Source organism: Mauremys reevesii, linkage group 4 (genome assembly GCF_016161935.1).
Source record: "Mauremys reevesii isolate NIE-2019 linkage group 4, ASM1616193v1, whole genome shotgun sequence".
NCBI lineage: Eukaryota > Metazoa > Chordata > Testudines > Geoemydidae > Mauremys > Mauremys reevesii.
In genome coordinates this window covers 144926366-144953347 of record NC_052626.1, presented here as the reverse complement: position 1 = coordinate 144953347, position 26982 = coordinate 144926366, and the positions used below count along the sequence as shown (strand labels likewise).

Here is a 26982-nt window from a genome sequence, read left to right as displayed (position 1 = left end):
ACCTCAAGAGGTCATCAAGACCAGCCCCTGCACTGATGCAGGACCAAGACGATCCCTGGCAGGTGTCTGTGTAACCTACTCTTGAAAACCGCCAATAATGGGGATTCCACAACCTCCCTGGGTAAACCTGTTCCAGAGCTTTGCTACCCTGAGAGTTAGGAAGTTTTTCCTTATAACTAACCTAAGTTCCCTTGCTGCAGATTGAGCCCATCACTTCTTGTCCTACCTTCAGTTGACATGAAAAACAGTCGATCACTGTCCTCCTTATAACAGCCCTTAACATATTTGAAGACTCTTATCAGGTCCCCCCTCTGTCTTCTTTTCTCAAGAGTAACATGCCATGTTTTTTAACTTTTCCTCCTAGGTCAGGTTCTCTAAACCTTTTTTGTTCCTCTCTTCTGGACTCTCTCCAATTTGGCCACATCTTTCCTAAAGTGCGGTGCCCAGAGCTGGACACAGTGCTCCAGCTGAGACCTCATCAGTGCTGAGTAGAGCAGGACACTTACCTTCTATGTCTGTCTTACAACATTCCTGCAAATACACCCCAGAATGATATTAGCCTTTTTTGCAGAGACATCACATTGTCGGCTTAGACTCAATTTGTGACCCACTGTAACCTTCACATCCTTTTCAGCAGCACTGCCACCAAGCCAGTTGTTCGCCATTTTCTAGTTGTGCTTTTGATTTTTCCCTCCTAAATGAAGAACTTTGCACTTCTCTGTATTGAATTTCATCTTCTTGATTTCAGCCCAATTCTCCAATTTAGCACGGTCATTCTGAATTCTGAGCCTGTCCTCCAAAGTGCTTACAACCCCTTCCAGCTTGGTGTCATCTGCAGATTTGATTATCACACTCTCCACTCCATTATCCAAGTCATTAATGAAAATATTGACTAGTACTGGACCCAGGACTGACTCCTACAGGACCCCACTAGATGCACCCTTCCAGTTTGACAGCAAACCATTGATAACTACTCTGAGTTTGGCCTCACCCAATCAATTCCCTGCCAGTGCAGGGACCTCAGGCATTGGCGGCTCATTGGTTTCTCATGTTCTCTGCCTGTTGCTCACAACAGGGCTGAAATGCTTTGGTCTAACAAAAGTCTTTGGACTTAAATAGTAACGGCCTGTGTTCCACGGGAAGTGAGATTAAATGAGCTAATGGCCTCAAACATCCAAGGCCTGTAACCGAGGGCTCTGTTATTTATAATGACTTTTTAAAAATGCATCCAGGCCTCTGGGTCCCTGGCACGTCTTAAAGATTGCTGCCCAGAAAGCTATTCCCTGCCTTTCAGAGTTTGCATTTCAGCCCCCCTCCATCAGCTGCGGGCAATGGCAACGCTGCATTAATTTTCCGGCTGGGGATTTCCCTTGTTTGTTATTGAGGAAGTGCCGCTAGCAGTGAGGGGGCGGGATTGGGGGCATCTGTGTGTGCAAAGGGGAATCCTGGGCACACTTCACCATTCAACACCCTCCTCCGTGCTGCCCCATGCCTTGGTAAGATTGGAGGGGCCATGGGGAGCTGGTGGGGCTGTGCGGGGCATGGCCCAGCTGGGGGCAGGAGAGTGGAGATGACAAATGCCTGTCCCAGATACACACGTGCCTCTGCAGCATGGGAGAGGTGTGAAGTGGCCCATTCATCTCAGGGCAATGAAAACCCCAGGGAGAAGACCACAGCCTGCAACAATAACTCGGAGAGGTGCGTCCTGCTCCATTCATCCCAGCAGGTGTTCCCGTCCTGCAGTCTCAGTGCTGTGTGCATGTGCCATGAACCGAGCATGCCCATCCACAGTGCGCATACCCCTCGTGTTTCCAAAAGGAGCCCCAGACACCACGCAAAAGGCAGGGTGAGAGCGAACGCCTGTGGCACGGAGTGACCCGCGCAGAAGATTTGGCCTCGTTGCCCTTGGCTTTTAGGGGCAGCACTTGTTGCCTTAATCCCTCAGGTGAGGAAACAACAGCAGAGGTCCAAACGGCTGCCTCCACCAAGGGGCCTGAGCCTCAGCATCGCAAGGCCCAGCTCTTAGGTATCTGCCACAGGTTCAGAGGAACATAGAACCATAGGGCTAGAAGGGACCGCAAGCGCCATCTAGTGTAACCCCAGCCAAGCTGCAGGATTTGCTGTGTCTGACCCATCCAAGCCGGAGGCCTCTCCAGCCTCCTTTTGAAAACCTCCAGCAAAGGAGCTGGGTACCCTGTCACTCACATCCCCACCAGTCTGGGTTAACTGAGATCTAAATGGAGGAGCAATTAACAAATGGAGCCACAAGCTGACGGGCTAATTAGATGGTGGGGAAGGGAAGAAGCAACTTCAGCAGCTGGGAGCAGACAGATGGAGAGGAAGGAAGCCCTGAAAATGGGTGGGTGGTTTGTGCTGTCTGCTGCTGCTGCTAGCGCTGCTCCCTTTCACCGAGAAGGAAGAGGGGAAGCTGCCTGGGACTGCTAAATATGTAAATAGCACCTCATAGACTTTAAGGCCAGAAGGGATCATCTGGTCTGTCCTCCTGCACATCGCAGGCCACAGACCCTCACTCACTGTTGTAATAGGCCCCTAACTGCCGTCTGAGTGACTGAAGTCATTGAATCATGGTTTTAAGACTGCAAGTTACAGGGAATTCACCATTTACACTAGTTTAAGCCTGCAGCTGACCTGTGCCCTGTGCTGGAGAGGAAGGCAAACCCCCACCCCCCCACCAGCATCTCTGCCAATCGGAGCAGAAGGAAAATTCCTTCCCGACCCCAAATATGGTTCTCGGTTAGACCATGAGCATGTGGGTGCGATCCACCAGCCAGAGACCTGGGAAAGAATTATCTGTAGTAACTCAGAGCCCTCCCCACCTAGTGTCCCAATAACAGTACAATAAAGCTCGGTGGTAGTGAAGGTGGCCTGTACCTACAGTGAGAGAGACTCACAGGTGGCCACCCCATGGCACCACCCTTCAAGCCACAGCCCTGAGTCAGGGACCCAGGCTCTCTATACAATGTGGGGGCAGAGAGAGGTGCCAGGGAATGGGATCCACAAATGCCGCATGCTGAGTGCTGCGTAAGCCACCCGATTGCAAATACCGAGGGGGCGCCCTAAGCCAGGACCCAAATATTCACTGGGCCAGACGCAGAGCAAGAATGACTCTGTAGCCCGGTTGTTAGGAGGGTTGGCTGGAATGTGGGTGCTACAGGTTCTACTCAACTATTTGTGCCCTATGGAACAGCTGCAATAGGAGAGAGCGAGAAAGTCCTGCTCCCAGACATCCCGTCGTCCAGGCACTAACTGCAGATGTAGGTTCACTTCCCATCAGGCAGAGGGGAGATTTGAACCTGGGCCTTCTACATCTTGGGCTCTAACCACAGGGCTAAAGCTTAGAAATTGTGATTCATATAGAACGTCTGAGATCAGGGACTAGCTCAGGCCCAATAGGTGGGGAACACCTAGACAGGGTTTAGGTGTGAGACAGGCCTCTGGGCAGCAGGCCTTTAGGTGGCAGTGTGGTTTCCCATTGGCAAATCTTTAGGTGCTAAAAGGCCTTTATCAATGGAGATTCACAAACCTAGAGGCTTTCAGTGCTCACAGGATTAGGCAGCATCTGAACAGGGATTTTGAGGATCTAAATGTTGGATTAGATGCCTAACGTGCAGTTAGGGTGACCAGATAGCAAGGGTGAAAAATCAGGAGGGGGGGGGGGGGGAAATAGGCGCCTATATAAGACAAAGCCCCAAATATCAGGACTGTCCCTATAAAATCGGGACATCTGGTCACCCCAAGCACAGTTAGGCACCTAAATCTCTTTGTGGATCTAGCCTTAAAGCTTTAGTTCTGGAGTCTTTAGGAATTAAAGGTGAATCTTTAATGAAAGATTATGTCACGTGATGAAAGCTCCAGGTGTGCATCCAGCCAAAATTGGCAACCCACCCGTTATACATTGTCTGAGCAGGGCCAGCTCTAGGCACCAGCAAAGCAAGTAGGTACTTGGGGCAGCACATTTGCAGGGGCGGCAGGGATCCAGCATGGGAGCTGAGAACCAACAGGGGACCCTGAGAGCTGTAGTTCCTTGGCTAGCTCCCTGCTTACAGAGCCAGCCCTGGAGCAGGGAAAGAACTACATTTCCCAGCATTCCCTTGGCAGTGATCAACAGGAAAGGGAGGGGGCGGGAGGTAGCTGAGACCTCATGCTGCAGCTTGCTGTGAGTGGAGAGCTCGCTGCTAGAATGGGGTGGCACTGTGAAGGGGGAACAAGTATGCCCAAGGAGTAGAAGGCTTTGGCCCAGATATCCCCTTCAGAAGACATCCCCAGCCTGGATTAGGGATACTGGTGTGACCTCACCTTGCAGCTCCCAAAGAAGGAATTGGGTGGACTAAATGGACAGTGCCCCTCTCTATCTGAAGCCTAGCAAGGAAGGTATGTGGATCCCACTAGAATTTAAAATGAAAAGTAAGGGAGGGGAGGCTCTACTGGACCTGGGCAGCTTTAGATACAGTACCAGGCATGCAGGAGGATTTCCACTCCTCAGCCATGGAAGCAGAAATTGACTTTTCCTTTCCAGATTTATCCAATACTCAGAAAGGGAATCTAGCACCTGCCTTCCAGATTTGAACCCCTCGAAATTCAGGAGGGCTTAAGCTCAATTTGAGCAGCTGTTATTTCATTTCTCCCAAATCAAATATACTGATCCACTGTAACTTGCTGTAGAGAAAGTAGGATAACATTGAGCAAGAAATGCATCCCAGTGGTTATTAGGACTGGAATTGCTATTTTTAACAGCCATTGCCATTTGTTGTTGTTGTTTTGTTTTTAAGTTTTATTTGTTTAAAAGGAAGACAGTGATATTGCATTGGCAAATTCCCCATAGAAACAAAGAGTGGAACAAAAGATTAATAAAGGCACCTCAACTTTTCCTCATGTATGGAGGACAGTCTTATAATATGCATCCAGATATCCTCCAATCACACAAGCTGAAAATTGTGCCACTTTACTGCAGTTCTGTAACCATATGGGAACCAATCCTGTCTGTGTTCTGTGCACATCCAAAATTCCTGCTGAATGACCTGCCCTGGGAGCGAGTTACCAGTGACCCAGGGCTGGGGCAGCAGGAGAATGCAGTTGGGGGGGGGAGTCCAGGGCTGGGGTGGCAGGGGGGTGTGGGGATGCCCAGAGCTGGGGCAGCAGCAGTGTGAGAGGGGAGCCCAGGGCTGGGGTAAGGGGCAGCCAAACATTTGTTTGCTTGGGGCAGTAAAAAACCTGTAGCCGGCCCTGGCCTTAGCTCTGGGCCAAACACATGATAAAAATCTGCAGATGTTCAAAGCAGCTCTTTTTGGTGGGGCTGTATGTGGGGAACTCCTTAACCAAATGACCCACAATTGTCCCTTCTGGCCTTAGATTCTATTGCACGTGGGTTTTAGAGCACTTTGATTGTTAGAGTCGGACGCTGATTGGGGTGGCCTGTCAGAGGAAACCCTTGCCCAAATGATCCCAAACTAGTACCATTTTCTGTACTGCCGGTACTGAGGACGGGTAGCAATTTTCAAGACGATCTGACTAGGCATGTAGGTTTCCAAGCACTTTGAACTATTGGTTCTTAAGCAAAAAGCTCTGAGGTTAGGGCTCCTTTGCCACTACTGGAGAGCATTCATCTATGCTGGGGAATTTGCCAACAGCTCAACTTGAACTCATGACACAGGGGAGGTGCTTGGAGTCAACCCTTAAGCTCCTGAGCAACTCTGTTATTAGCGCTGTCGCCTCATAGGCTCCTTCATCCCAGTCTCACGGTACACCAGCAAACCTTCCCAGGCGCATGCCACTTCGGCGTGCCAAAGCACAGCCCGTGCTCCCCCGAAGGCGGAGTGGGTGCTAGACACTAGCAGAGATCAGACCTGATCAGGTGAGATCAGTGTGAGGTGATCACAGCAAGAATTTGAGCCCATAGGTGTGTAGCAAAAGGAAAAAAAAACCTGATAAGAACAGAAATGTTACCAACCGGTGCTTTATTCGGGTGCTCTGGCTCAGCAACCCCTTGTCCAAATGACTCCAGATTTGCCCCGCTGACCTTATGCCAGGCCCTGATAGTGCCCAGGGATTTTTAAGCAGCTTTGTCTATGTAGATGCTAACCTAACAACTTCCAATGCTATGTTCCAGTTGGCTAATACATCCTGCTCAGTCTTGAAAATGCTGCTTGGTGTCCCTGCAAATACTGGCTGAGGTACATTAAGAATGGCCATACTGGGTCAGACCAAAGGTCCATCTAGCCCAATATCCTGTCTTCCGACAGTGGCCAATGCCAGGTGCTTCAGAGGGAATCAACTGAATAGTTAATTATCAAGTGATCCATTCCCGGTTGCCCCTGAGGAGCATACAAGTTTCTGACCAGGAGTCTATTTCAGTTGGATTTGCTCACAAGAGTTTGCAGTGTGAAACAGGAGTTCTGGAGGTGGCAAGGCAACGCGGCCTAACCTGAAGGAAGTGTCAGACCCCGTGGGAGCCTAACTGTATAAAGGTTCCCCCCAAGAAACTGTTTAAAAGCTGGAGCAAAGCACAGATCCTGTCCGTGCCCAGAGATCTGGCCTGGGTGGTGCTAAGAATGGTGTGGCACATTCCAGCTAGAGCTGGGGGAATAATGGATCTTTTGATTCACCGGCAATTCTGAAAACGAGAAAAGAAATAATTTGGGGTTGAACCGAAAACCACATGTTCAGCAAATCAAAAAGTTGGGGGGAGGGAGGGATTAGTTTTGGATCAATGTACATTTTTTGGTTTCAATTTTAAGCATTTTTTTTAAATCTTTTTGAATTGGAGTTTAATGAAATTGAAGGAAATTCAGAAACCCAAAAGTTGTTTTGAACCAAAAAAAATCAAAATGTTTCATTTAGAAAATATCAATATTATACATTTCAATTTTTCAGATTGTTTTTTCCTAAATCAACAATTTGGTGAAACCAGTATGAATTTGTGAAATGTTGCAAAAATCTGCACTTTTCATGGGGGAAAAAAAAGGCTTCAGGTGAAGGTTGAAGCCAGGAGGGTTCTGTGGCAGTCGGAAATGGGAGTTGAGTGGGAGCAGTGGGTAAGGGCTCCCTACTGTGATCATTTCTGAGGGGCTGGTTCTGCCCCCGGGATCCAACGGCATTCAGCACAGGCCTCAGCTGGAGAAGTGTGCCCAGTTCTTTAGGAAAGATGTGGACAAACTGGAGAATCCAGAGGAGAGGAACAAAAATAATGAAAGGTTTAGAGAACCTATGAGGAAATTTTACAAAAACCAGGCATGCTTAGTCTTGAGAAAAGAAGGCTGAAGGGGGACCTGATAACCGTCTTCAAATATGTTCAGGGCTGTTACAAAGAGGACAGTGATCAATTCTTTGCTATGTCCACCGAAGTTGGACCAGAAGTAATGGGCTTAATCTGCAGCAAGGGAGATGTAGGATAGGTTAGAAGTTTCCTAGGGAGGTGGTGGAATCTGCAATATTGCAAGTTTTTAAGAACAGGTTGGACAAACACCTTTCAGCGATGGTCTAGCGTTACTCGGTCCTGCCTCTGCGCAGGAGGCTGGACCTTATGGCCTCTCGAGGCCCCTTCCAGCCCTACATCACTATGATTCTCTGAGCCCTCAGAGAAAGGCTGGGGAGGGGAGGGATCCTGACAAGGATCAGGCAGGGTAGGAGGAAGCTGGGAGCCACACCTACCATGAAGCCGATACTGAGCAAGACAAGACGGTGTTCTGCAGGGGTTTATGTCAGGATCAGAGCGGCAAATCGTGATAACTGGGAGCCCAAGCAGCTTCTGAGCTTCCCTGCAGGCGAGAAGAACACGTCCAGGGCCATGTTGAGCCCTGAGACAGGGCCCTCACCACGGAGACAGGAGGAGGCAGATCCCGGTGGGGAAGTTTATTTCCTACAGATACAATTGACTAACACCATAGGAGACAGGACCATCACCAAAGACAGCAGGAGGGTGGGATCCAGGTGCCTGCTGGGAACCGAGAGCCACGGGTGGGGCTGGCTGGATGTCAGCTGCACCAAGCGCGTGAACGGATGTTCTCCAGGTGCCACTGGACTCTGTGCACCGTGGAAAGAGGAGCCAGGCACTGGAGACACCACCAGGGAGAAGGAGATTATGCACTCCCTCACCCCCCGCCCAGCCGTATGGGAGCATATGTCTGTCTGGCCTCTGAGAGCAGCCCCCTCCAGTTTCCAGCAGCCTCACTCACCCCTCCCCATGGGTCCCTAAGCCTCCCCACCCCCAGCCCCCGGGAGAGGGGAAGGAGCAGAGAGTGAGGCCCAGAGCTGTGGAGTTCCAGGGGAACGAAGGAACAGGTCCCCCTACCCCCACCCCACCCAGGAGCGGGCACAGACAAAAGCCCCCAAGTCCTTCAGAGATCACTCCCTCACTATTATGGGGATTCTCACCTTTTCCCTACCAGGATACCACTGCCATATAGCCGGGAACCCGCCCTCTTAGAAACAAGGAAGGGGCATGGTTACCATGACCCCCTTTGTGGGGCAGTGATCCCAGGCTGAGAACCCTGCCGTGTGGCCTCTAAGCATTTCTAATAGCCCCATCTTGACTGGGGCAGAAGGGACCCCCACGTTCACTTCCTTCCCCACTTCAACTAATTTCCACCCATGGGGCCCTCAGTCATTCCTGTCCCCGCTTCCGCCCATACACACGCTGCATCCATATTGCAATGGGCTGTGCCTTGCGCCAGGGGAAAAACTATATCAGGTCTCTGGGCTGATGTGGTTCCTAAAGAGCCTGCTTCCATCTCCCTAAAGAGGCCTGGTCCCAGGTCTCCAAGGCCCTTGGTTTCTAAGGAGGCTGGTCCCTAAAGAGGCCTGCTCTCTGGTCTCTAAGGAGGCCTGGTCCCTAAAGAGGCCTGCTCTCTGGTCTCTAAGGAGGTCTGGTTTCTAAGGTCCCTAAAGAGATGTGAACAGTGAATAGAACAGTCCTCACATGGGGACTCTAGGCCACATGGACCCTCTGGTGCCGGACAAGGTGGGAGCTGAGGATGAAGCTCCTCCCACACTCTGGGCATTTGTAGGGTTTCTCTGCCGAATGGGTGCGCTGGTGCTGATTCAGAGTGGAGCTGTCCCCAAAGCCCTTCCCACACTCAGAGCACTTGTAGGGCCGCTCCCCGGTGTGGGTGCGCTGGTGCTGGATCAGGGCCGAGCTGTCCCCAAAGCCCTTCCCACACTGGGTGCATTGGTAGGGCCGCTCCCCCGTGTGGGTGCGCTGGTGCTTGATGAAAGCCGAGCCCCAGCTGAAGCTCTTCCCACACTTGGCGCAGTTGTAGGGCCGCTCCCCGGTGTGGGTCCGCTGGTGCTTCACCAGGGTTGACTTGTGCCGGAAGCTCTTCCTGCACTGGGGGCATTTGTAGGGCTTATCGCCACGGTGGGTCCTCTGGTGCCCGATCAGGGTGGAGCTGTGGCTGAAGCTCATCCCGCAATCAGCGCATTGGTAGGGGCGTTCCCCCGTGTGGACCCGCTGGTGCTGAACCAGGTGTGAGTTCCGGCTGAAGCTCTTCCCGCACTCGGTGCATTTGTAGGGCCGCTCGCCCGTGTGGATGCGCTGATGCTGGATGAGGTAGGAGCTGTCGCTGAAGCTCTTCCCGCAGTCAGGGCATTTGTAGGGTCTCTCGCCGTGATGTACCTTCTGGTGGCGGGTAAGGCCTGACTTGTCTCCGAAGCTTTTCCCACAGTCCGGGCATTCATAAGGCCGCTCGCCCGTGTGGGTGCGGCGGTGCTGCAGGAGGTAGGAGCTGTCGTTGAAGCCCTTCCCGCAATCAGGGCATTTGTAGGGCCTCTCACCGGTGTGGATCCGCTGATGCTTGGTGAGGTGGGAGCTCTGGCTGAAGCTCTTCCCACACTGGGAGCAGCTGTAGGGTCTCTCCCCCGTGTGGATCCGCTGGTGCTTAATAAGGTCCGAATACTGGCTAAAGCTCTTCCCACATTGCCCACAGATGGTCAGTCTCTGGGGGACAGACATGCTATTGAGAAGCCCAAAGCCATTTTCCACCCCTTGGAGGTCTCCCCCCTGCCGTCCCGCCCTGTTGGCCTCTCCCTGCTCGGGGCTCTGCGACGGCCTGTGTGGCTCCTGCTGGGGATTCTCCTCCTCCTTCCTGGCACCTGCGGGGAGAAAGAGAAAGTCCAGTTCTGAGAGAGGGGGCAGCAAAGGGGTTTGTCATTCACCCACTGATATGTCTGAAAAGTTTAATCTGGTTGTGAAGGACTGGGGAAGGGAGAAAGTCACCTCATCTATCTACCCTCACCTCTCTGTGTTGTGTCTACTCCTCCTAATCTAATCTGTGAATCCTCCCTTCTCACATGGCAGTTTATGGTATCCATTCATCCAAATCCCAGGTCTAGTTCTGGTGTCCACAACTTCAAAAAAGGTGTTAACAAATTGGAGAGGGCTCAGAGAAGAGCAACAAGAACGATGTGTCCATTCTGGATAACCTGCCTTATAGCATACAAAGCTCAGTTGATTTAGCCTATCAAAGGAAAGTGACTTGATCACGGTCACTGGAAGACGATATTATCATGGATTCTAAGGCCAGGAGGGACCATTTAGTCTGACTTCCTGTGCAACACAGGCCAGAGAATGTCCCTCCTGGTAATTCCTGTTTGAACCAGAGCAGGTCTTCTAAAAAAAAACCCTAAAAACAAACAAATCAGCCAATCTTGATTTTTCAAATCGCCCATGGTAGAGAATCCACTACGATCCTTGGTCAGTTGTCACAATGGTAAATTGCCCTCACCGTCACAAATTTTCACCTTGTTTCCAGTCTGAATTTGTCTAGCTTCAAATTCTAGCCTTTGGGTCCTGTTAGACTTTTGTCTGCTAGACTGAAGAGCCCACTACTAACATTTTGTTCCCCACATACCTAGTCACAGACTGTGCTCAAATCACCCCTTAACCTTCTCTTTATGAAGCTAAATAGATTGAGTTCCTGGAGTCTATCATCCTAAGCCAGGTTGTCCAATCCTTCAGTCATTCCTGTGGCTCTTCTCTGACCCCTCTCCAATTTATCAACATCCTTCTTGAAGTGTGGACCCCAGAACTGGACAGTCTACAGTAATGGCATCACCAATGCTGTATACAGAGCTAATATCACCTCCCCATTACCCTGCTCATACATCCAAGGACCATTTTAGCCCTCTTCGCTACAGCATCAATCTGAGAACCAAGTGAAGATGAGCTGTCTATCATTAGCCCCTCCCTAGTCCTTTTCAGAGTCACTCCTTCCCAGGATACAGCTCTCTCCTTGATACAAGAGAGCTGTTTAATCTACTGGACAAAGGGCAAACGAGACCCAACAGCTGGGAATTGAAGATGGACTGATTCAAACTGGAAATAAGATATTGATTCTTAACGGGGAGGGAATTTAGTCAGTGGAACAGCCTTACCAAGGGGTGGGATGGATTTTCCATTACATGGAAACGGGGTTGTCTTTCTTTAGGGAGACAGTGCAGCCTACCAGATAGAACACCAGGAGTCCTGGGTTCTATTCCTGGCTTTGCTACTGGGATGCCTTGGGCAAATCCATTTCCCTCTCTGTACCTCCGTTTTTCCATCTGTAAAATGGAAAACGAGCCTTCCTCTGTGAGAGTCCCATGACGATGCTCTCCAGCCTGGGCTACGCAGGAAGGGCAGGCTGGACAACCATCACGGTTACTTTTGGCCGATCATCTAGGGATCTATGGATGGTCTCCTCTGGTTTTCCAATCCATGACTCTAATCCAAGGCCTGCCACAAGCCTTTCCAAATGCTCCCCTGGCCCAGCTTATCTAGTGCCCCCATCCAGACCAAGGCCACCAAGTCTAGTTACAGAGGCAGAGATGTGGAGGATGAGTGAGGGTGCGTCTGCTCCAATGTGAGCAGCCCCCCCCTGCCAAGCCCTGCCCAAGTCACCGCTCCTCTGGTGCTGCCTTCCCCCAGGCAAGTGGGTTACAATGCCAGGGCTTCTGGAGAACACATCTCACAATGCTTTGTGCTGCACTCAGCTGAGCTTGCTCTGTGATTCTTTCCCAGTGCATCGTGGGAGACGCCGTCCGGCCTTCTGGGGGTGGTGGGAAGGTGTCAGCGGACTAGCGGCGCTCAAGGGGCTTTGCCAGCATCCTCACTGCGAAGCAGGGAGGTTAGCAGCCAGGTCGAGCACTTGAGGAAGACCCATATTGGTGGCGACTGGCCGGAGCATGACCTGGCCAAGGCTAAATGAAGGAGCCTGCAGCTGGCTCGATCTCCAGAAGCCAAGAGGACTCCCCTGGGGCCTGGAAGCCAAACGCTACCGAGAAATGGTGCCCTTGTCCCCTGGGGAGAAGGGACAGAAATAGGGACACTCCTTGGCGCCGGCTGGGGACGATACAGAGCGAGTGGAGACAGAACTGGGGGGCTCCCGCTGGGATCCCACCGGTTCCCTTCACTCCCAGCCGGTGTCGCTCACTCCTCACCTGGGCGGGCGCCTCTGGGGATCTCCCTTCCCGGGGAGCCCTGGAGATCCGGGCCCCTCGGCTCTGCCCCCGGCTCCATGCGGGGGATCGCGGGCGGGGCGGGGGATCCTGCTGGGCGAAATCTCCCCCCGGGGCTTTGGCCCCGCCGGCCCCGCTCTCTGCTGGGGGGGAGGCGGGATCCAGGCCGGGGACCCTTCGGGGCAGCGAGATCGCGGGGCGGGGGGGAGAACCGGGCTGGGCTCCGCTCCGGTCCCCTCCGGGCAGCGATTTCCTGCCCCTGCTGCTGTTTCCCGAGCCGGGGACCCCGGCTCCGGGGGGCTGGACAGGAAGGTCCCGGCGCTGCTCCAGCCCCGCGGCTGGCAGCTCCCTGGGAAGCGGAAGGTTCAGGAGAGCGGTGGGTTTAACCCGTTCTTCTCCGGGCCCTGCAGAGACACCGCTGGTTAGAGGCACTTCCGATCCCCACCCCCCGCTGCCTTTCTACAGTGGTTAGCTCGCTGCTCTTGTCCTAGCTGGGACCAGGACCCAGGAGCCCTGACCCCCCTAGACCCCACTCCCTTCCCCCGAGAGCTAGGGACAGGAGTAGAACCCAGGAGTCCTGACTCCCAGCCCCCATATTATCCCCCCTAGACCCCACTCCCGTCCCCCGAGAGCTAGGGACAGGAGTAGAACCCAGGAGTCCTGATTCCCACTGCGAACCCACTAGACCCCACTTCCTCTCCCCCCAGACCTGCCGATAGAAGTTAGAACCCAGGAGTCCTGACTCCCAGCCCCCACACTAAGCCACTGGACCCCACTCCCTTCCCCCCAGAGCTGGAGTTAGAAGTAGAACCCAGGAATCCTGACTCCCAGCCCCCACACTAACCCACTGGACCCCACTCCCTTCCCCTGAGAGGTAGGAACAGGAGTAGAACCCAGGAGTCCTGACTCCCACTACAAACCCACTAGACCCCACTTCCTCTCCCCCCAGACCTGTGATAGAAGTTAGAACCCAGGAGTCCTGACCCACCGGTTCAGTTCTTATCTAGGCAGAGGACTCCTCAATACTACCACACAACCATCCATGTGAGACATGCAGATGGTGACAAAAGAGATCCAGGAAAGGTGATGAATATACACAATAACCCACTGTAGTTAAGAAGTTCAATGGGCCTAGAGTATGTAACAGAGCTTTCTTACACCTGAGCTATCCAGATACAAGAGGAGAGATTATGAATAGGGCCCTACCACATTCACATTTACTATTTTAAAAATAGTAAAATTCATTATTTCAGATATTTAAATCTGAAATTTCATGGTGTTGTAGGGATCCTGACCCAAAAAGGAGTTGTGGGGGGGTCATAAGATTATTGTAGGGGAGGTTGTTGTACAAGAATGTCTCATCTTACGCTGGGGTTATGTTCCACTGTCAGCGCATAAAGCGAAAATCGCGTATAGTCAGAATTACATTGAGTGTAATGGTGGGCGGGAGTCGCCCGCACTACAGGTACAGTATTGAAATTGTTATTTTTCTCTAATTTTTTTTGTTTTTGCTGACTGTGCAAAGCTGAATTCATGCATGTTAAATGCGCATAAGATGAGACTCACCTATACTGCTACCCTTCCTTCTGCGCTGCTGCTGGCGACGGTGCTGCCTTCAGAACTGGGCACCTGGTCAACAGCCGCCGCTCTCCGGCCGCCCAGCTCTGAAGGTAGCACAGAAATAAGGGTGGCAATACCATGATCCCACCCGCCAAAAAATAACCTTGCAACCTCTCTGCAACGCCCTGTGGGTCAGGCCCCCAATTTGAGAAACCCTGGTCTCCCCCATGAAATCTGTATAGTATATGGTAAAAACACACAAAAAAACAGATTTCACGGTCCATGATGTGTTTTTCACATCATTTGGTAGGGCCCTAATTATGAATAATATGAGACCACATTATTGGACAAGCGTGTGAGGGTCTAAGCGCTGCTTGATGGTGTTTCTGTTTGTATTGTTGTGCCCGGATGCCTCATCCGGTGCTGAGATACACCTGTTTTGGGGGTGGAATGTGGGGACTGTTTATACAGGATCCCGCACCTGCTGCTAAGATGTTGCCACCTCGGAGTGGGGTGTGGGGCTGTCCATACAGGGATACCTTGCCTATTGCTGAGATGCAGCCATCACTGAGGTGGAGTGTGGGAGCTGTTTCTATAGAATCCTGCACCTGAATCTGAGATGCAACCACCTCTGATATAGGGCATGAGGGCTGTTTATACAGAGATCCCTCCCAATTTTTAAACCAATGTTATGATTATTATCTCATTTGTCACTGAGAAGAAAACTTGATGGGCAGGAAGTGAATCCCCCCAACCCCTTCCCCAGAGGGGAGAGGAAGGGCTGGGTCTGTCCCAACGGCCCAGGAAAGGCCTCAGAGAAAGGCTGGGGGAGGGAGGGCTCCTGCCAGGGGTGGGATCCAGGAGTGACAGCTGCCGTGAGAACAGGGACCTGCTGGGAATGATACTGAACATTACGACAGAATTGGGGGGCTCCTGGTGGCCTTACTGGGATCCCAGCTTTTCCCTTCGGTCCTAGACAGTCTCCGAGCTGGTGTCACTCATTCCTCATCTGTCCGGGATCCTCTTGGGATCTCCCTTTCCTCGGAGCCCTGGAGATCTGAGATGCTCGACTCTTCCCTTCGCTCCATCCAGGAGATCACAGCTGGGTTGGGGATGGGGAATCCTGCTCAGGGGAAGGAAACAGGCAAGATGGCGCTTGGTGAAGTCTCCCCCAAGAACTAATACAGAGAATGTGCCCTGATTTTAACCCCAGCCCTATTCTCTGTCAGGGGGATGTGGGATCTGAGCAAAGGGAAAATGTTCATAGGGATCCTTTCAGGTAACGAGATGCCTGGGGGAAGATGGCCTGCACCACCTGTAGGAGAGGGATCCCCCCTACACACGGGCAGCTGGGGGCTTAGGCACAGCACAGGTATGCCATCACAGTGATAGTCAGACTAGTGACTATGTAAAAAGGAGTCCTTACAAACACAGTCATTGCCTCACTGGAGCAAACAAGAGAACCTGGGGAACTACAGACCAGTCAGCCTCACTTCAGTCCCTGGCAAAATCATGGAGCAGGTCCTCAAGGAATCCATTCTGAAGCCCTTGGAGGAGAGAAAGGTGATCAGGAACAGTCAGTATGGATTCACGAAGGGCAAGTCATGCCTGACCAACCTGATTGCCTTCTATGATGAGATAACTGGCTCTGTGGATATGAGGAAAGTGGTGGATGTGATATCTCTTGACTTTAGCAAAGCTTTTGATACGGTCTCCCACAATATTCTTGCCAGCAAGTTAAAGAAGTATGGATTGGATGAATGGACTATAAGGGGGATAGAAAGCTGGCTTGATTGTGGGGCTCAACAGGTAGTGACCAAAGGCTCAATCTAGTTGGCAGCTGGTATCCAGCGGAGTGCCCCAGGGGTTGGTCCTGGGGCCGGTTTTGTTCAACATCTTTATTAATGATCTGGATGATGGGATGGATTGCACCCTCAGCAAGTTCGCAGATAACACTAAGCTGGGAGGAGAGGTAGATATGCTAGAGGGTAGGTATAGGGTCCAGAGTAACCTAGACAAATTGGAGGATTGGGAGAAAAGAAATCTGATGAGGTTCAACAAGGACAAGTGCAGAGTCCTGCACTTAGGACGGAAGAATCCCATGCACTGCTACAGCCTGGGAACCAACTGGCTAAGCAGCAATTCTGCAGAAAAGGACCTGGGGATTACAGTGGATGAGAAGCTGGATATGAGTCAGCAGTGTTGCCAAGAAGGCCAACGGCATATTGGCTGTATTAGTAGGAGCATTGCCAGCAGATCAAGGGAAGTGATTATTCCCCTCTATTTGGCATTGGTGAGCCCCACCTGGAATATTGTGTCCAGTTTTGGCCCCCCCCTACAGAAGGGATGTGGATAAATTGGAGAAAGTCCAGCAGAGGGCAACAAAAATTAGGGGGCTGGGGCACATGACTTATGAGGAGAGGCTGAGGGAACTGGGGTTATTTAGTCTGCAGAAGAGAAGAGTGAGGGGGGATTTGATAGTAGCCTCCAACTACCTGAAAGGGGGTTCCAAAGAAGATGGATCTAGACTGTTCTCAGTGGTACCAAATGACAGAGCAAGGAGTAATGGTCTCAAGTTGCAGTGGGGGAGGTCTAGGTTGGATATTAAGAAACACTATTTCACTAGGAGGGTGGTGAGGCACTGGAATGGGTTACCTAGGGAGGTGGTGGAATCTCCTTCCTCAGAGGTTTTTAAGGTCTGGCTTGACAAAGCCCTGGCTGGGATGATTTAGTTGGTGTTGGTCCTGCTTTGAGCAGGGGGGTGGACTAGATACCTCCTGAGGTCCCTTCCAGCCCTGATATTCTATGATTCTAAACCAATGGGCCCATCTGGCTTGGTATCCCACCCCTCCCTGGATCAGCCCAATGATTAAAAAGCTAGGCTGGTATAAAATGTACATGGCACAGGGGACTCCTCATTGGCCAAGTGTGTTTCCAGGGGGCCCTGCAGGGATCGGGTCTGGGCCCTACACTATTAACGTGTTGGAAGGAGAGAGGAGGGAATCCCTGGCACAGTTTGCAGAGGACCCAGAGACACGGGCGATCAGGAAGAGGCCAGGTGGCTGAGTCAGAGCGAGCTGCATGGGTGGGAAGTTTGGCACGTGTTTTAACACGGCGCGGTGTAAACGCGTCCGCAGAGGAACAAAGAACGTGGGCCAAGCGCTCCCAGGATGGGGATTGGCCAGAGCCTCCGTCACCCATCACCCAGGGTCGCCTGGCCCTTTAAATCCCCAGCTTCTCGCCCTCTTCCAAGATGGCCTCCCCCAAAACTGCTTCACCCCCTCCGATGCCCTTATCCAAGATGGCAGCACCGCATGGCGGCACCGCTATGTCCCCTTTTGCCACCGCCCCTCGACTTACACTCTTGCCCCACCCCAAGATGGCGGCGGCTCAGCTTGAGCCGTGACACGGCTTTCTTTCTCGCCCATTTTCAAGATGGCGTCCCCCCACGACTTCAAGCTCCGGGGACCTCCGGGCAGCAAGGCGCGCGCTTATTGGTTGTGGGCGGATGGGAGTAAGGCCCGCTGCCATTGGCCGCGGGGGGTCGGGCCGTGAAGCGTCGGCAGAAACGGGGCGGGGCGGGAGGAGGTTGAGCCGCAGCCGGAGACCGAACGGGAGCGGGCGAGAGCCGGTGAGCGGCCGGGGTGGGGGAGCAGTGGGAGGGGGGAGCAATGGGTGGGAGGAAGGGGGGCAATGGGAGCTGGAGGGGAGTGGAGGGAGGGGGAGCAGTGGGGGAAGGGGGGCAATGGGAGCTGGAGGGGGAGCAGTCGGGGAAGGGGGGCAATGGGAGGGAGGGGGGAGCCGGGAGGGGGGCAATGGAGGGAGCCAGGAGGGAGTAGTGGGGAAGGGGAGCCAGGAGGGGGAGCAGTGGGGAATGAGGGAGGGGAGGGGGAAGTGTAGAACCGATGTGAATGAAATTACAGAAGTTGGGGAGCTGGGAGGGGAGCAGTCGGGGAAGGGGGCAATGGGAGGGAGGGGGAGCTGCAGGGGAGCAGTGGGAGGGGGAGCAGTGGGGGAATGAGGAGGGGGAGCTGGAGGAGCAGTGGGGAATGAGGAGGGGAAGTGTAGAATCGATGTGAAAGAAATTACAGAAGTTGGGGAGCTGGGAGGGGAGCAGTCAGGGAAGGGGAGCAGTGGGAGGGAGGGGAGCTGGAGGGGAGCAGTGGGAGGGAGGAGGGCAATGGGGAGAGCCAGGAGGGGAGCAGTGGGGAAGGGGGCAATGAGGAAGGGGGAGGAAATTGAGGTAGCTGGGACGGGAGGAGTCGGGAAGGAGATTCAGGGGGTTAGGGAGCAGTGAGGGCTTTTGAGGAGGGGGGACTCATGGGGCAGGACAGTGGGGGGGTGATCAGTGAGGGAGGGTAACGGGGTGGGATAGGGGGAAGGGGAAGTGCAGCAGGGGTGTGGGGAGACCTGGGGGATGGATGGCTTGGTGGATTTGGGGTGGTGAGAGAAGTGGTGGAGGGATTTGATGGGGGAAAGGTGGAGTGCAGCTGGGGAGAAAGGGACCAAGGGGGGAGACCAGGTGGAAGGGCAGTTTAGGGGGACCAGCGATGGGAGCCATGGGGGAATACCCAGGGGGAGAGCAGATGCTGAGAGGGGGCGCCTACAGGGGTGGGAGCAGGTGGGGAGGGGTGCAGCATTGGAGGGAAATGAACATGGGGAGAGCCGGGGAAGAAGGGACCTGTGGGAGGGGATGAGAGTAAAGAGGTGTGGGGGAGGTGGGGGAGTGAGGGAAAGGGGAAGTAGCTGGGGGGGAAGACCCAAGGGGAGGAGCGAGACCTAGAGCTGGGGTGATGGATTTTGGGGTAGGGACCCAGTGGGGGAGAGATTTGGGAGTAATCAGAGTGGGAGCCTGAGAGAGGGGAAAGAGAGAGGTCTGGTGGGGAGGATCTAGGGGGAGAAGGGAGGAACCTGAAGTGGGGGAGGCCTGGTGTGGAGAATCAGGGTGGGTGAGTCCTAGGGGCAGAGTTAGGGGGCGTCAGTGCTGGGAGGTAGGACAAAGAGATGGAGATGCCCCATCGGGGCCGCTCTAGCGTGTCCCCGACTGCCCAGGATCGATGTGTGTCCTTTGTGGCCTGGGAAACCATCTCTAGGTGATGGATCCCAACCCCCACACCTCCGAGGTTCCCCTTTGCTCCCAAGCTGGTGTCAGGTCACACCTGAGCTGCGCAGGGGGCTCTCGGGTTACCGCTAGCAATGGCTTTGCCTGCCTGCTAATGCCCTGTAATTATTCTCCCAGCGGCTCCCTGCTCTGCTTGTCCGTTGTGAGCTCCGAGGGCTGCACCGTGGGAATGTGCCACCTCTGCAGCCCTTCCCCACCATATACACACACCCCAGTCTGATCCCCCATGGCTCAGCCCTCTGCCATTGTGGCCATGCTGCCAGCCCTAGGATGCAGGAGGTTGGGGGGTGTCATGCTGAGTCCTCAGGGGCACTTCAGCAGAGCCGGTGCCCCCTAGAGCTGGGTTAGGGCGGGGGTCTTGCCGTGCTCATTGTAACCCTGGATTCTCTTTCCTGGGCAGAGGCGGCCACGCTGGAGGATGAGTAGGCAGGAGGCTGTCCCGGGACGACCTCTGAACCCCTGATCCCAGGGGGCTGCCCCCTACATCCCAGCTGGAGCCAGCTATGGAGCACCCCATGGCCAGAGGGGGGCTGGCAGGGGGCGGCACCAAGCTGTCTGCCTCGGAGCGGAACATCCGGCGCCAGAGGCTCATCGTGTACAGGTGTGTGTGTGGGGGGGGGTTCACCTCTGTCCAGCGGCCTCCTCTCTGGGGTCAGGGCCTGGGCAGACCTCACCGGGGTCAGCGCCCTTCGTCTTTCTCTGGGCATGGCCAGGAGGACTGTGTGTTTGGGGGGAGGAGATTCGGGCGGGGGGGGTGGGGTGGCAGACAGTGAGGGGCAGTGGTCTGAGCCAGGCCGGGTGGGTGATTTTGGGGGGGGGGGGAGCGCTGGGTCCTGGGGCGAACATCATGCCAGTAATCAGGGGGATTTGGGGTCCATGGCCCCCGTGAGTGACCCCATCTCTCTCTTCCAGACCCTCCACTGCAAAGCAGAGCTCCCCCGCCCCCCGGGGGCCCGAGGAGAAGGCTCCCCCGCTGTGCTGGCTGCCCCGGGGCAGGGCCGGATCTCCTCAGGCAAGGCGCCAGTCGGAGAGGCTGCAGGGCAGACGGCAGCGGCTGCAGCAGGGGGTGCCTCAGTGGGCCCCGGGGGCGGAGCTGTGGCTGGTGGCCTCACCCATGGAGAGAGCCCGGCACAGGGTACTGGCCATTGCCCTGGAGGAGTGTCTTGCCACCACACAAGGGGCTGTGAGTGCGAGGGGGAGGGGTGGTTTTCGGGTGGGGGGGGCCCTGCTTGGAGATCCGATGGCCTGAGCCCCCCAACCTCCACTGACCCCTCCCAGGCCCTGTCGTCCTGCTCCCTTGAACCTGCTGAATCCTTTGCCGCTCCCCGGTATGGATTTCTTGAGCCAGCCTCTCCCCCGCGTACCCTCCTTCTCTCGCTGCTGTGGTTTGCCCCCGGACGGCCCAGAAACTCCTGTGCTGAGCTCAGGCGGGCAGGACCACTTGGTATTTGCGCCCCCATTACACATGGGAGGGGACCAGGCTGGGCTCTTGAGGAGGGTCATTTGGGGGTGCCAGGAGCTGGGAGTCAGTTTCGGGGTGGGGAATGGGGTCCATGTTTAACCCCATGGCGTCTCTTGCCCAGCAGGTCTCCCAAAGGGGCACCTCTCCCTCAGCTCATCCAGCCACCCCCTCCCTCCCAGGACACCCCCTCCCTGGGAAGGCCTTGCCCCCTCTTGAGAGCCCTCCGCCTGGTTCGGATTGGACCCCTAGGCATCAGGAGCCCGCCGTGGACAGGTGAGCGGGGGTGAATCACGTGTCAGGGCACCTGTTGTCCTGGCACCTTCCAAATACTGAGCAGGGCGTCTGCCAGGGGAGGGGATCGCTGGCTTCTGGGGTAGGGGCTGGATCTGGAGGATCTGACAGGGTAGGTATAGCAGCGTGTGGGAGGCTTTGGGAGTTGGGGGTGGGGATGGGGTGTCAGGAGGCTCAGTGGAGCTGATGGCAGGGATGCAGGGAGTGGGATCACGGAGGGGATGCTGGTGGTGTGATGATTTTTTGGGGGGGGGGGGCTGAAGATCCTGGGGGGGTAAAGATTGTGTCAGTGAGTGATGGGGCTTTGGGGTCTGTGGCCCCATCTCATTCTTCCAGACCGTCCCCCAAGGAGCATCGGTCTCCCGTCTGCCAGAGGCCTGAGAATAAGGCCCCTGCATCGTGCTGGCCACCCCAGGGCACAGCTCGGTCGGAGTCAGAGCGGCTGCAGGGCAAGCGATGGCTGGTGCGGCAGGGGGCGCCGCAGCAGAGCCGGGGGCCGGGGTCATCTCCCTCCGTCTCCCAGCAGGGGAAGGAGCTGGTGACATCACCCATGGAGAGGGCCCAGCAGCGTGTCCTGACCGTGGCACTGGAGGAATGCCCCATGGCAGCAGTGAGCAGCTGGGGAGCTAGAGGGAGCTGCCAGAGCCCAGAGAGGAGGGGATGGGGGTGGGTGACGGATTGTGGGACAGCGGGGAAGCTGCCAGAGCCCAGAGAAGAGGGGATGGGGGTTGGGGGGGCTGCCAGAGCCCAGGCCAGAGGGGAGAGGGATGGGTGGGGATCTCAGTAGTGGGTGCTACCCCAGATGGGTCAATGGAGGGAGGGGTTGGGCTTACAACCAAGGAGGAAGCTGCTCTGACCAGGTGCCGCTGACCTGTCAGCCTCGGGTGTGGGGGGTGGACCCCATCCTGTGCCCCAGCTCAGATGCCACCTCTCATTGGCAGGATGCCAGCCTTCAGCAGGAAGATCTGCTGATGCCGTCGCCTCCTAGCACGTAAGTGCACGTCCCTACCAACCAGCTGGGGTGGGACACAGGGCCCTCTAGGGGGCGCTGTCCCAGAGCTTCACTTGCTCTCTTTCCTGACAGGGTTGATCAGCTGACAGCATCTTCCTCGTCCTCAGACCAGTGGGAGCGCTGCCCACAGCCAGGTAGGCGGAGCTCCAACTCATGCAGGGGCGGGGGTTGAGGGTGGAGCTTGGACACGGGGTGGGGCTCCATGGAGAGCAGGGGTTGAACTTTTCCTCAAAACGTTTTTTGACCAAAAATGTTGTTGAGAAGGAAACATTAATTTAAATTAAATTTCAGTTAAAAAAAATATTCTATTTTGGATGTTTTGAGAGTGTCATTTTCTTGTTTAGCAACCATTTTTTTTGTTTTATAGAAAAAGACACGCTAAGAAGCTTTTAAAGAGATTGAATCAGTCCAAAAAACGTTTAGATCTTTATCAGAATGAAACCTTTCTGCTCGAAATGTGACTTTCCCCAAGTCTCGTTTTGTGGGACGTCAACATTTCTTCTTTGTTCTGAAAATAGGTCTGGGGAGGCAAGAGTGTGCATTTTTGTGGGGGGGTTCTGGGAACTTGCTGAGGGTTTAGTGGGTTCAGTACCGTTGCAGGCTGTCTGTGCGTCGCAGGATGTGGTCCTCCCTTGACTTCTCCTGACCCCCTGTGCCCTCCTCCCAGCAGATCCTGTCCCAGAAGAAGCCGAGCCACCTGGCAGCCTCCTGCCTTCCTCCTCCTCCACCTGGCCTCCCCCGATCTGTTCGCTGTTGCGCCCCCAGGCCACGGTCCCCCCCTTGCGGCACTGGGGTATCGCCCCGCTCTTCCAGAGCGTCAAATCCAAGCTGGAGACCTTTGCCGACATCTTCCTGAGCCCGGTCAAGCCGCGCCTGCGCCCCCCGCCATCTCCCCATCCGGACGAGGGAGAGGGTGGAGGGCAGCCGGCGGAGCCCCCCCGCCCCGAGGAGGAGCCAGCGCAGAGCCGGAGCGGGCCGAGCCAGCAGGAGGCGCACAGCTCACGCCAGGGGGTGAACATCGAGGTGAAAATTGCCATCTCGCAGCCAGCGGAGAGGAGGGGCCCTGGCGAGGCCAGAGATGACGGGGAGGGGGACAGCATTGTGAGCCGCAGACCCCCCATCTGCCAGTGGCGCCTGAGCCCTGAGGACCCCGGCCAGCCCCGCCTGGGCCGCAGCTATTCCTGCCCGGACTTCCCCTGGGCCATGCCGTCCCCGTTGCCAGCGTCCGCCCCCTGCCCGCCACGCCGGCGCCGTCACACGGTCTGCAGCCTGGAGGTGTCGCGGGAGTTGCTGCGGGGCCACCCCTCGCCCCCCATCCTGCCCTGCCTGCGCAAGGAGGTCTTCCCCTTCCCCTCCCCGGCCTCCCGCCGCCTGCTCAGCCCGGTGGTGTGCATGACCCGCTGCGACGAGGCCCGTTCCTCCTGCTCGGGGCCACCCCACCACGAGGAGCCTGCTGCTGCCCTGCTTTGCCCCAGGTAACCCAGCCCCCTGTCGCCATGCCCCCTGCTTGGCCCTGAGGAACTCTGCCCCCTGAACCGCCAGCGCCCTGACTTCCTGCTTGGCCTGGGGAGCTCTGCCCCCTGAGCCCCCCTGCCATGCCCCCAGTAACCCTGTTGGTGCCTGCCCCTAACACCACCTCACCTTGCCCCAGGTAACTCCTGCCCCATCCCTCTTGCCGCCCTGCCTTGGCCTAAGTCATCCCACTGCCATCCTGCCTTGCCCCAGCATCTGGGCTCCCGGTGCCATGGCATTGCCTGGCCCTCCTGAAAAGGCCCTGAGAGGTTCCTGGTCCATATGGTCTTCTTGCCTCACAGGGACGGCTCCCAGCACCCAGAGCAGGGGGGCAGGGGCCATGGTGTCACCACAGGCGGGATTCTCCTGTCACACACAGATGCCAAGGTGAGGTGGGCCAATGGGAGGCAGTGCTGGTTCCAGAGTCCCAGTGTAGTGCTGGGGTGCCATGCTGTGGAGAGTGGGGGGCTCAGCAGAGGATGCCGTGCTGCCAGGGGGCAGGCTCGGCAGCGGGTGGTGGAGGGGGCGTGCTGTGAGAGGGCTCAGTGCGGGACACTGTGCTGCCGGGGGTGGGGGAGGGAGGTCTTGCCTGGAAGTGCTGTGCTTGGAGCGGGGGGGCCTCAGTGGGGTGCATCGTGCTGCAGGGGGAGGGCTCGGGGGCGCTGTGCTGTGGGAAGGGCTCAGCGGGAGATTCTAGGAGTACCCCTGAGGATACAGTGGCTCTAGGAGGATCCAATAGCAGAACATTTTGGGTGTATCCCAGGGGAGATGCTCCCTAGAAGAGCTCAGGCTTCTGGGAGTATCCTGGGAGTGGGGGCGTTGTGCTGTGGGGGGAGGCTCGGCGGGGGGGGTGCAGTGCTGCTGGGAGCAGGGGAGGGCTTGGCAGGGAGCCGGGGGTGGGGGCTCAGCGGGGGGCGCTGTGCTGCCGGGAACAGGGAGGGGGCTCGGCAGATTGCCGTGCTGTGGGAGGCACTCTCCACTCAGTGTGTACATAACAGGGAATCTTTCCTGATCCTGTCCTATTTCTCTCGCCATTCCCTGCAGTGCTCCCAGGAAGAGACCACAGGGAAAGTGTCTCGTTTCCGCATCCGCAAGACCCCAGCCAAACAGCAAGCCAACCTCACGCCAATGGGCCTGCCCCGGCCGGTCAGGTATTGGGAGCTCTGGGCGGAGGGGAGTGGCTGAGAGTCAGGACTCCTGGGTTCTATCCCTGGCTCTGAATCTCCCCAGCAGTTACAGCTGGCCATAGGATTCTCTTCTCTTCTGTTGTGTGGCGGTTGTCCAACCCCCACGTCCCACCCCCGAGGCTGCTGAGTCTCCGCACGGACAAGGGATTCCCGTGCGCTGTTGCTAAGTCTGGTCTCCCCGTAACAGGTTGGACAAGAAGGAGTTCAGTTTGGAGGAGATCTACACGAATAAGAACTACCGCACTCCCACCGAGAAGCGGTGAGAGGGCCCTGGGTGCTGCTGCTGGAGGGGGTGAGGGGTTGGGAGTGGCTACCATGGGGTGGGTACATCCCCCTCCTCCAACTCATAGGAAGGGGAGAGCCTGACTTCAGAGTTGGGGAGGGGTGCAGGAGGTTAAATCTAGCCGTGGTTGGTTCTTGCTACTGGGAACCCAGGGGTGCAGCTCACAAACTCGCTGCCCCCCTAAACAGCAGGAGGTGTTTGGTCCTGAGTGGAGGACCCAGGAGTCTGATCCCCATTCCCCCTGCCCCCTGTGCTGAGGGTGTCCCAGTTGGGGGACACAGTAGGTGAGGACCCAGCTGTCTGGGCCCCATTTGTGCTATGGGCGTCCCAGCTGGGATACAGGGTGGGTTGGTGGACTCGGGCACTGCGTCCTGTCTAGCCCTCTCTCCTCCCCCATAGGACCTTCGAGACGATCTTCGAGGAGCCTCGGGAGCGGAATGGGGCACTGGTGCTTACCAGCCAGCGCAAGCTGAAGCGCACCATGGAATTCCAGGACAGCAGCCTGCCCCGCAAGCAGCGCCGTGCCCGGCCCCGGGGGAGGCTGGTGGGGCGAGCGCCAGGTGGGCGACGGGCCCCACCCCAGCACCCCGACCTGGAGGAACTGCTGCGCCAGCGCCTGGCCGAGCTGGACGCTCTATTTGAAGCTGATGGTGACTAGGGGGTGCTGTGCACTGTCCAGATCCACACTGGGCATTGAACCAGAGACTGAGTGGCCCCTCTGTCCTTGGTATTGCTCATTGGCCTGGGGGAGCTCCCAGAATCCTCTGGGATCCTAGGAGAGTAGTTACCTCCCAGGATACTCCCAGAAGCCTCAGCTCTTCCAGGGAGCATCTCCCCTGGGGATACACCCAGAATGTTCTGCTATTGGATCCTCCTAGAGCCATCGTGTCCTCAGGGGTATTCCCAGAATCCTCAGCTCCCCTGGGGCTCCTGGACCCACGTCCAAGCAGAGATCTCTCTGGGAGAGAGATGTCCTAGTTCTACCCAGAATCCTTTGCTGCCCAGGAGGAGACATCTCCTCCTTGAGCCCTAGTTCCACCCAGAATTGGCTGCTTCCCTCGGGGAAGCTCTTGGCTGCTCCCAGATCTGCCTGAGCTGAGGCAGCCGTCCTGCAGCCAGTCACAAAGCTGCCTCCGCCACTGCTCTCCTCACAGGCTCCAGGCCCAGTCCAGGAGTGGGGTGGGGGGATGAATGTCCAGCAGGTGTGATGAACCTTTCCGTTCTCAGCACTCAGTTGCCTACGCACAAATCCTCCTGGTGCTTCCATCCTCCCGGTGCCTCTGTCTAGTGCCCCCCAGTGGCTGAATGTACCAGGGGGCAGATTGTTTGGAGGGAGGGGGGGCATTAGCCATTTTAGGATCACCTCCCACTGGGTGCCTGGGGGGCAAGTGGCCTTTGTCCAGTCTGGCTAGGATATAGGGCAGGAGAGGGGGCTTGTGGGCACCAGGGCATCAGTTCCCTGTGTGCATCAGGAGGAGGGCATTTTCCCCTCTGAAGTGTGACTGCAGCCTCGGGGGCACTGGCAGGAGCCGTAGGCAGGCGGTGTCTCCTGAGCTGGGCCCCGCTGGGTCAGTCAGTGGATATTTGCTGGTTTTATGTGTGTGGGTTTTTTTTGAGATCTATATTTCTATTAAACTTTTCAACAAAAACATCCAGCCTGTTGTCTGATCTGCTTCATTCGTGCTGACCCTGGCACTAGGGACCACTGTGCTACGGGGGGGAGCTCAATAGGGAGTGCTTTCCCTTTGCAGGCAATGCTGATCTCTACACACCACTAGGGGGTGCTGTGCTGCAGTGAGCTCATCAGCTGGAGTCTGAGAGGTAGCGGGTACAGGAGGAAGCTGATGGGAGGTAAGCCCTGAATCTCCATTCCCTGAGGGTGGGAGATAAATCCACCTGGAGCTGCTGGCCTAACTGGCCCAGGCTGTTAACCCTGAACCCTACTGTTGGCACTCATTGAGTGCTGCTCCTTGCTTGTTCAGGCTCATTTGGCAGCTCTGAGCCTGCCATAGCCACTGCAATGCCTTGCCAGAATCTGACCTGCTTGCACCCCATCTCTTAAGGGTCCCAAAGAGGGTGGGAGCTGCAGCGGAAGAGGCTCCT

The 26982-nt window shown here is 55.8% G+C and overlaps 2 protein-coding genes across 7 annotated transcripts; one reads left to right on the top strand and one right to left on the bottom strand.

The window, feature by feature from the left end:
- Nucleotides 1–8243: 8243 nt before the first annotated feature.
- On the bottom strand, nucleotides 8244–12792 carry LOC120403178 (zinc finger protein 436-like). Its single transcript, XM_039534008.1, has 2 exons — nucleotides 12433–12792; nucleotides 8244–10107 (listed from the first exon to the last, which is right to left on the bottom strand). Exons 1-2 carry the CDS (start codon nucleotides 12509–12511, stop codon nucleotides 8945–8947), a joined length of 1242 nt encoding a protein of 413 aa, XP_039389942.1. The 5' UTR covers nucleotides 12512–12792; the 3' UTR covers nucleotides 8244–8944.
- A 4707-nt stretch (nucleotides 12793–17499) lies between these two features.
- On the top strand, nucleotides 17500–26534 carry PRR14 (proline rich 14). 6 transcript variants are annotated; one of them, XM_039533932.1, is made up of 12 exons: nucleotides 17500–17641; nucleotides 19533–19733; nucleotides 20045–20144; nucleotides 20719–20867; nucleotides 21222–21495; nucleotides 21827–21876; nucleotides 21970–22031; nucleotides 22565–23372; nucleotides 23712–23796; nucleotides 24454–24560; nucleotides 24784–24855; nucleotides 25279–26534. In XM_039533932.1, the coding sequence occupies exons 2-12, from the start codon at nucleotides 19636–19638 to the stop codon at nucleotides 25535–25537; spliced, it is 2064 nt and encodes a 687-aa protein (XP_039389866.1). In that variant the 5' UTR covers nucleotides 17500–17641; nucleotides 19533–19635; the 3' UTR covers nucleotides 25538–26534. The 6 variants fall into 6 exon arrangements, with proteins under 6 accessions (XP_039389866.1, XP_039389865.1, XP_039389864.1 ...); XM_039533931.1 differs by having other exon boundaries at nucleotides 20045–20267; XM_039533930.1 differs by having other exon boundaries at nucleotides 20045–20315; nucleotides 22568–23372.
- Nucleotides 26535–26982: the final 448 nt, after the last annotated feature.

What these genes read in the sequence shown, in the direction of transcription:
- LOC120403178 (XM_039534008.1), bottom strand. Translation starts at nt 12,511, where the DNA reads ATGGAGCCGGGGGCAGAGCCGAGGGGCCCGGATCTCCAGGGCTCCCCG. An exon ending in CCCCAGAGGCGCCCGCCCAG is followed by an intron (nt 10,108 to 12,432) that starts GTGAGGAGTGAG and finishes TTCTCCCCGCAG; the next exon opens with GTGCCAGGAAGGAGGAGGAG.
- PRR14 (XM_039533928.1), top strand. Translation starts at nt 19,636, where the DNA reads ATGGAGCACCCCATGGCCAGAGGGGGGCTGGCAGGGGGCGGCACCAAG. An exon ending in GGCCTGCCCCGGCCGGTCAG is followed by an intron (nt 24,561 to 24,783) that starts GTATTGGGAGCT and finishes TCCCCGTAACAG; the next exon opens with GTTGGACAAGAAGGAGTTCA. An exon ending in CGCACTCCCACCGAGAAGCG is followed by an intron (nt 24,856 to 25,278) that starts GTGAGAGGGCCC and finishes CCTCCCCCATAG; the next exon opens with GACCTTCGAGACGATCTTCG.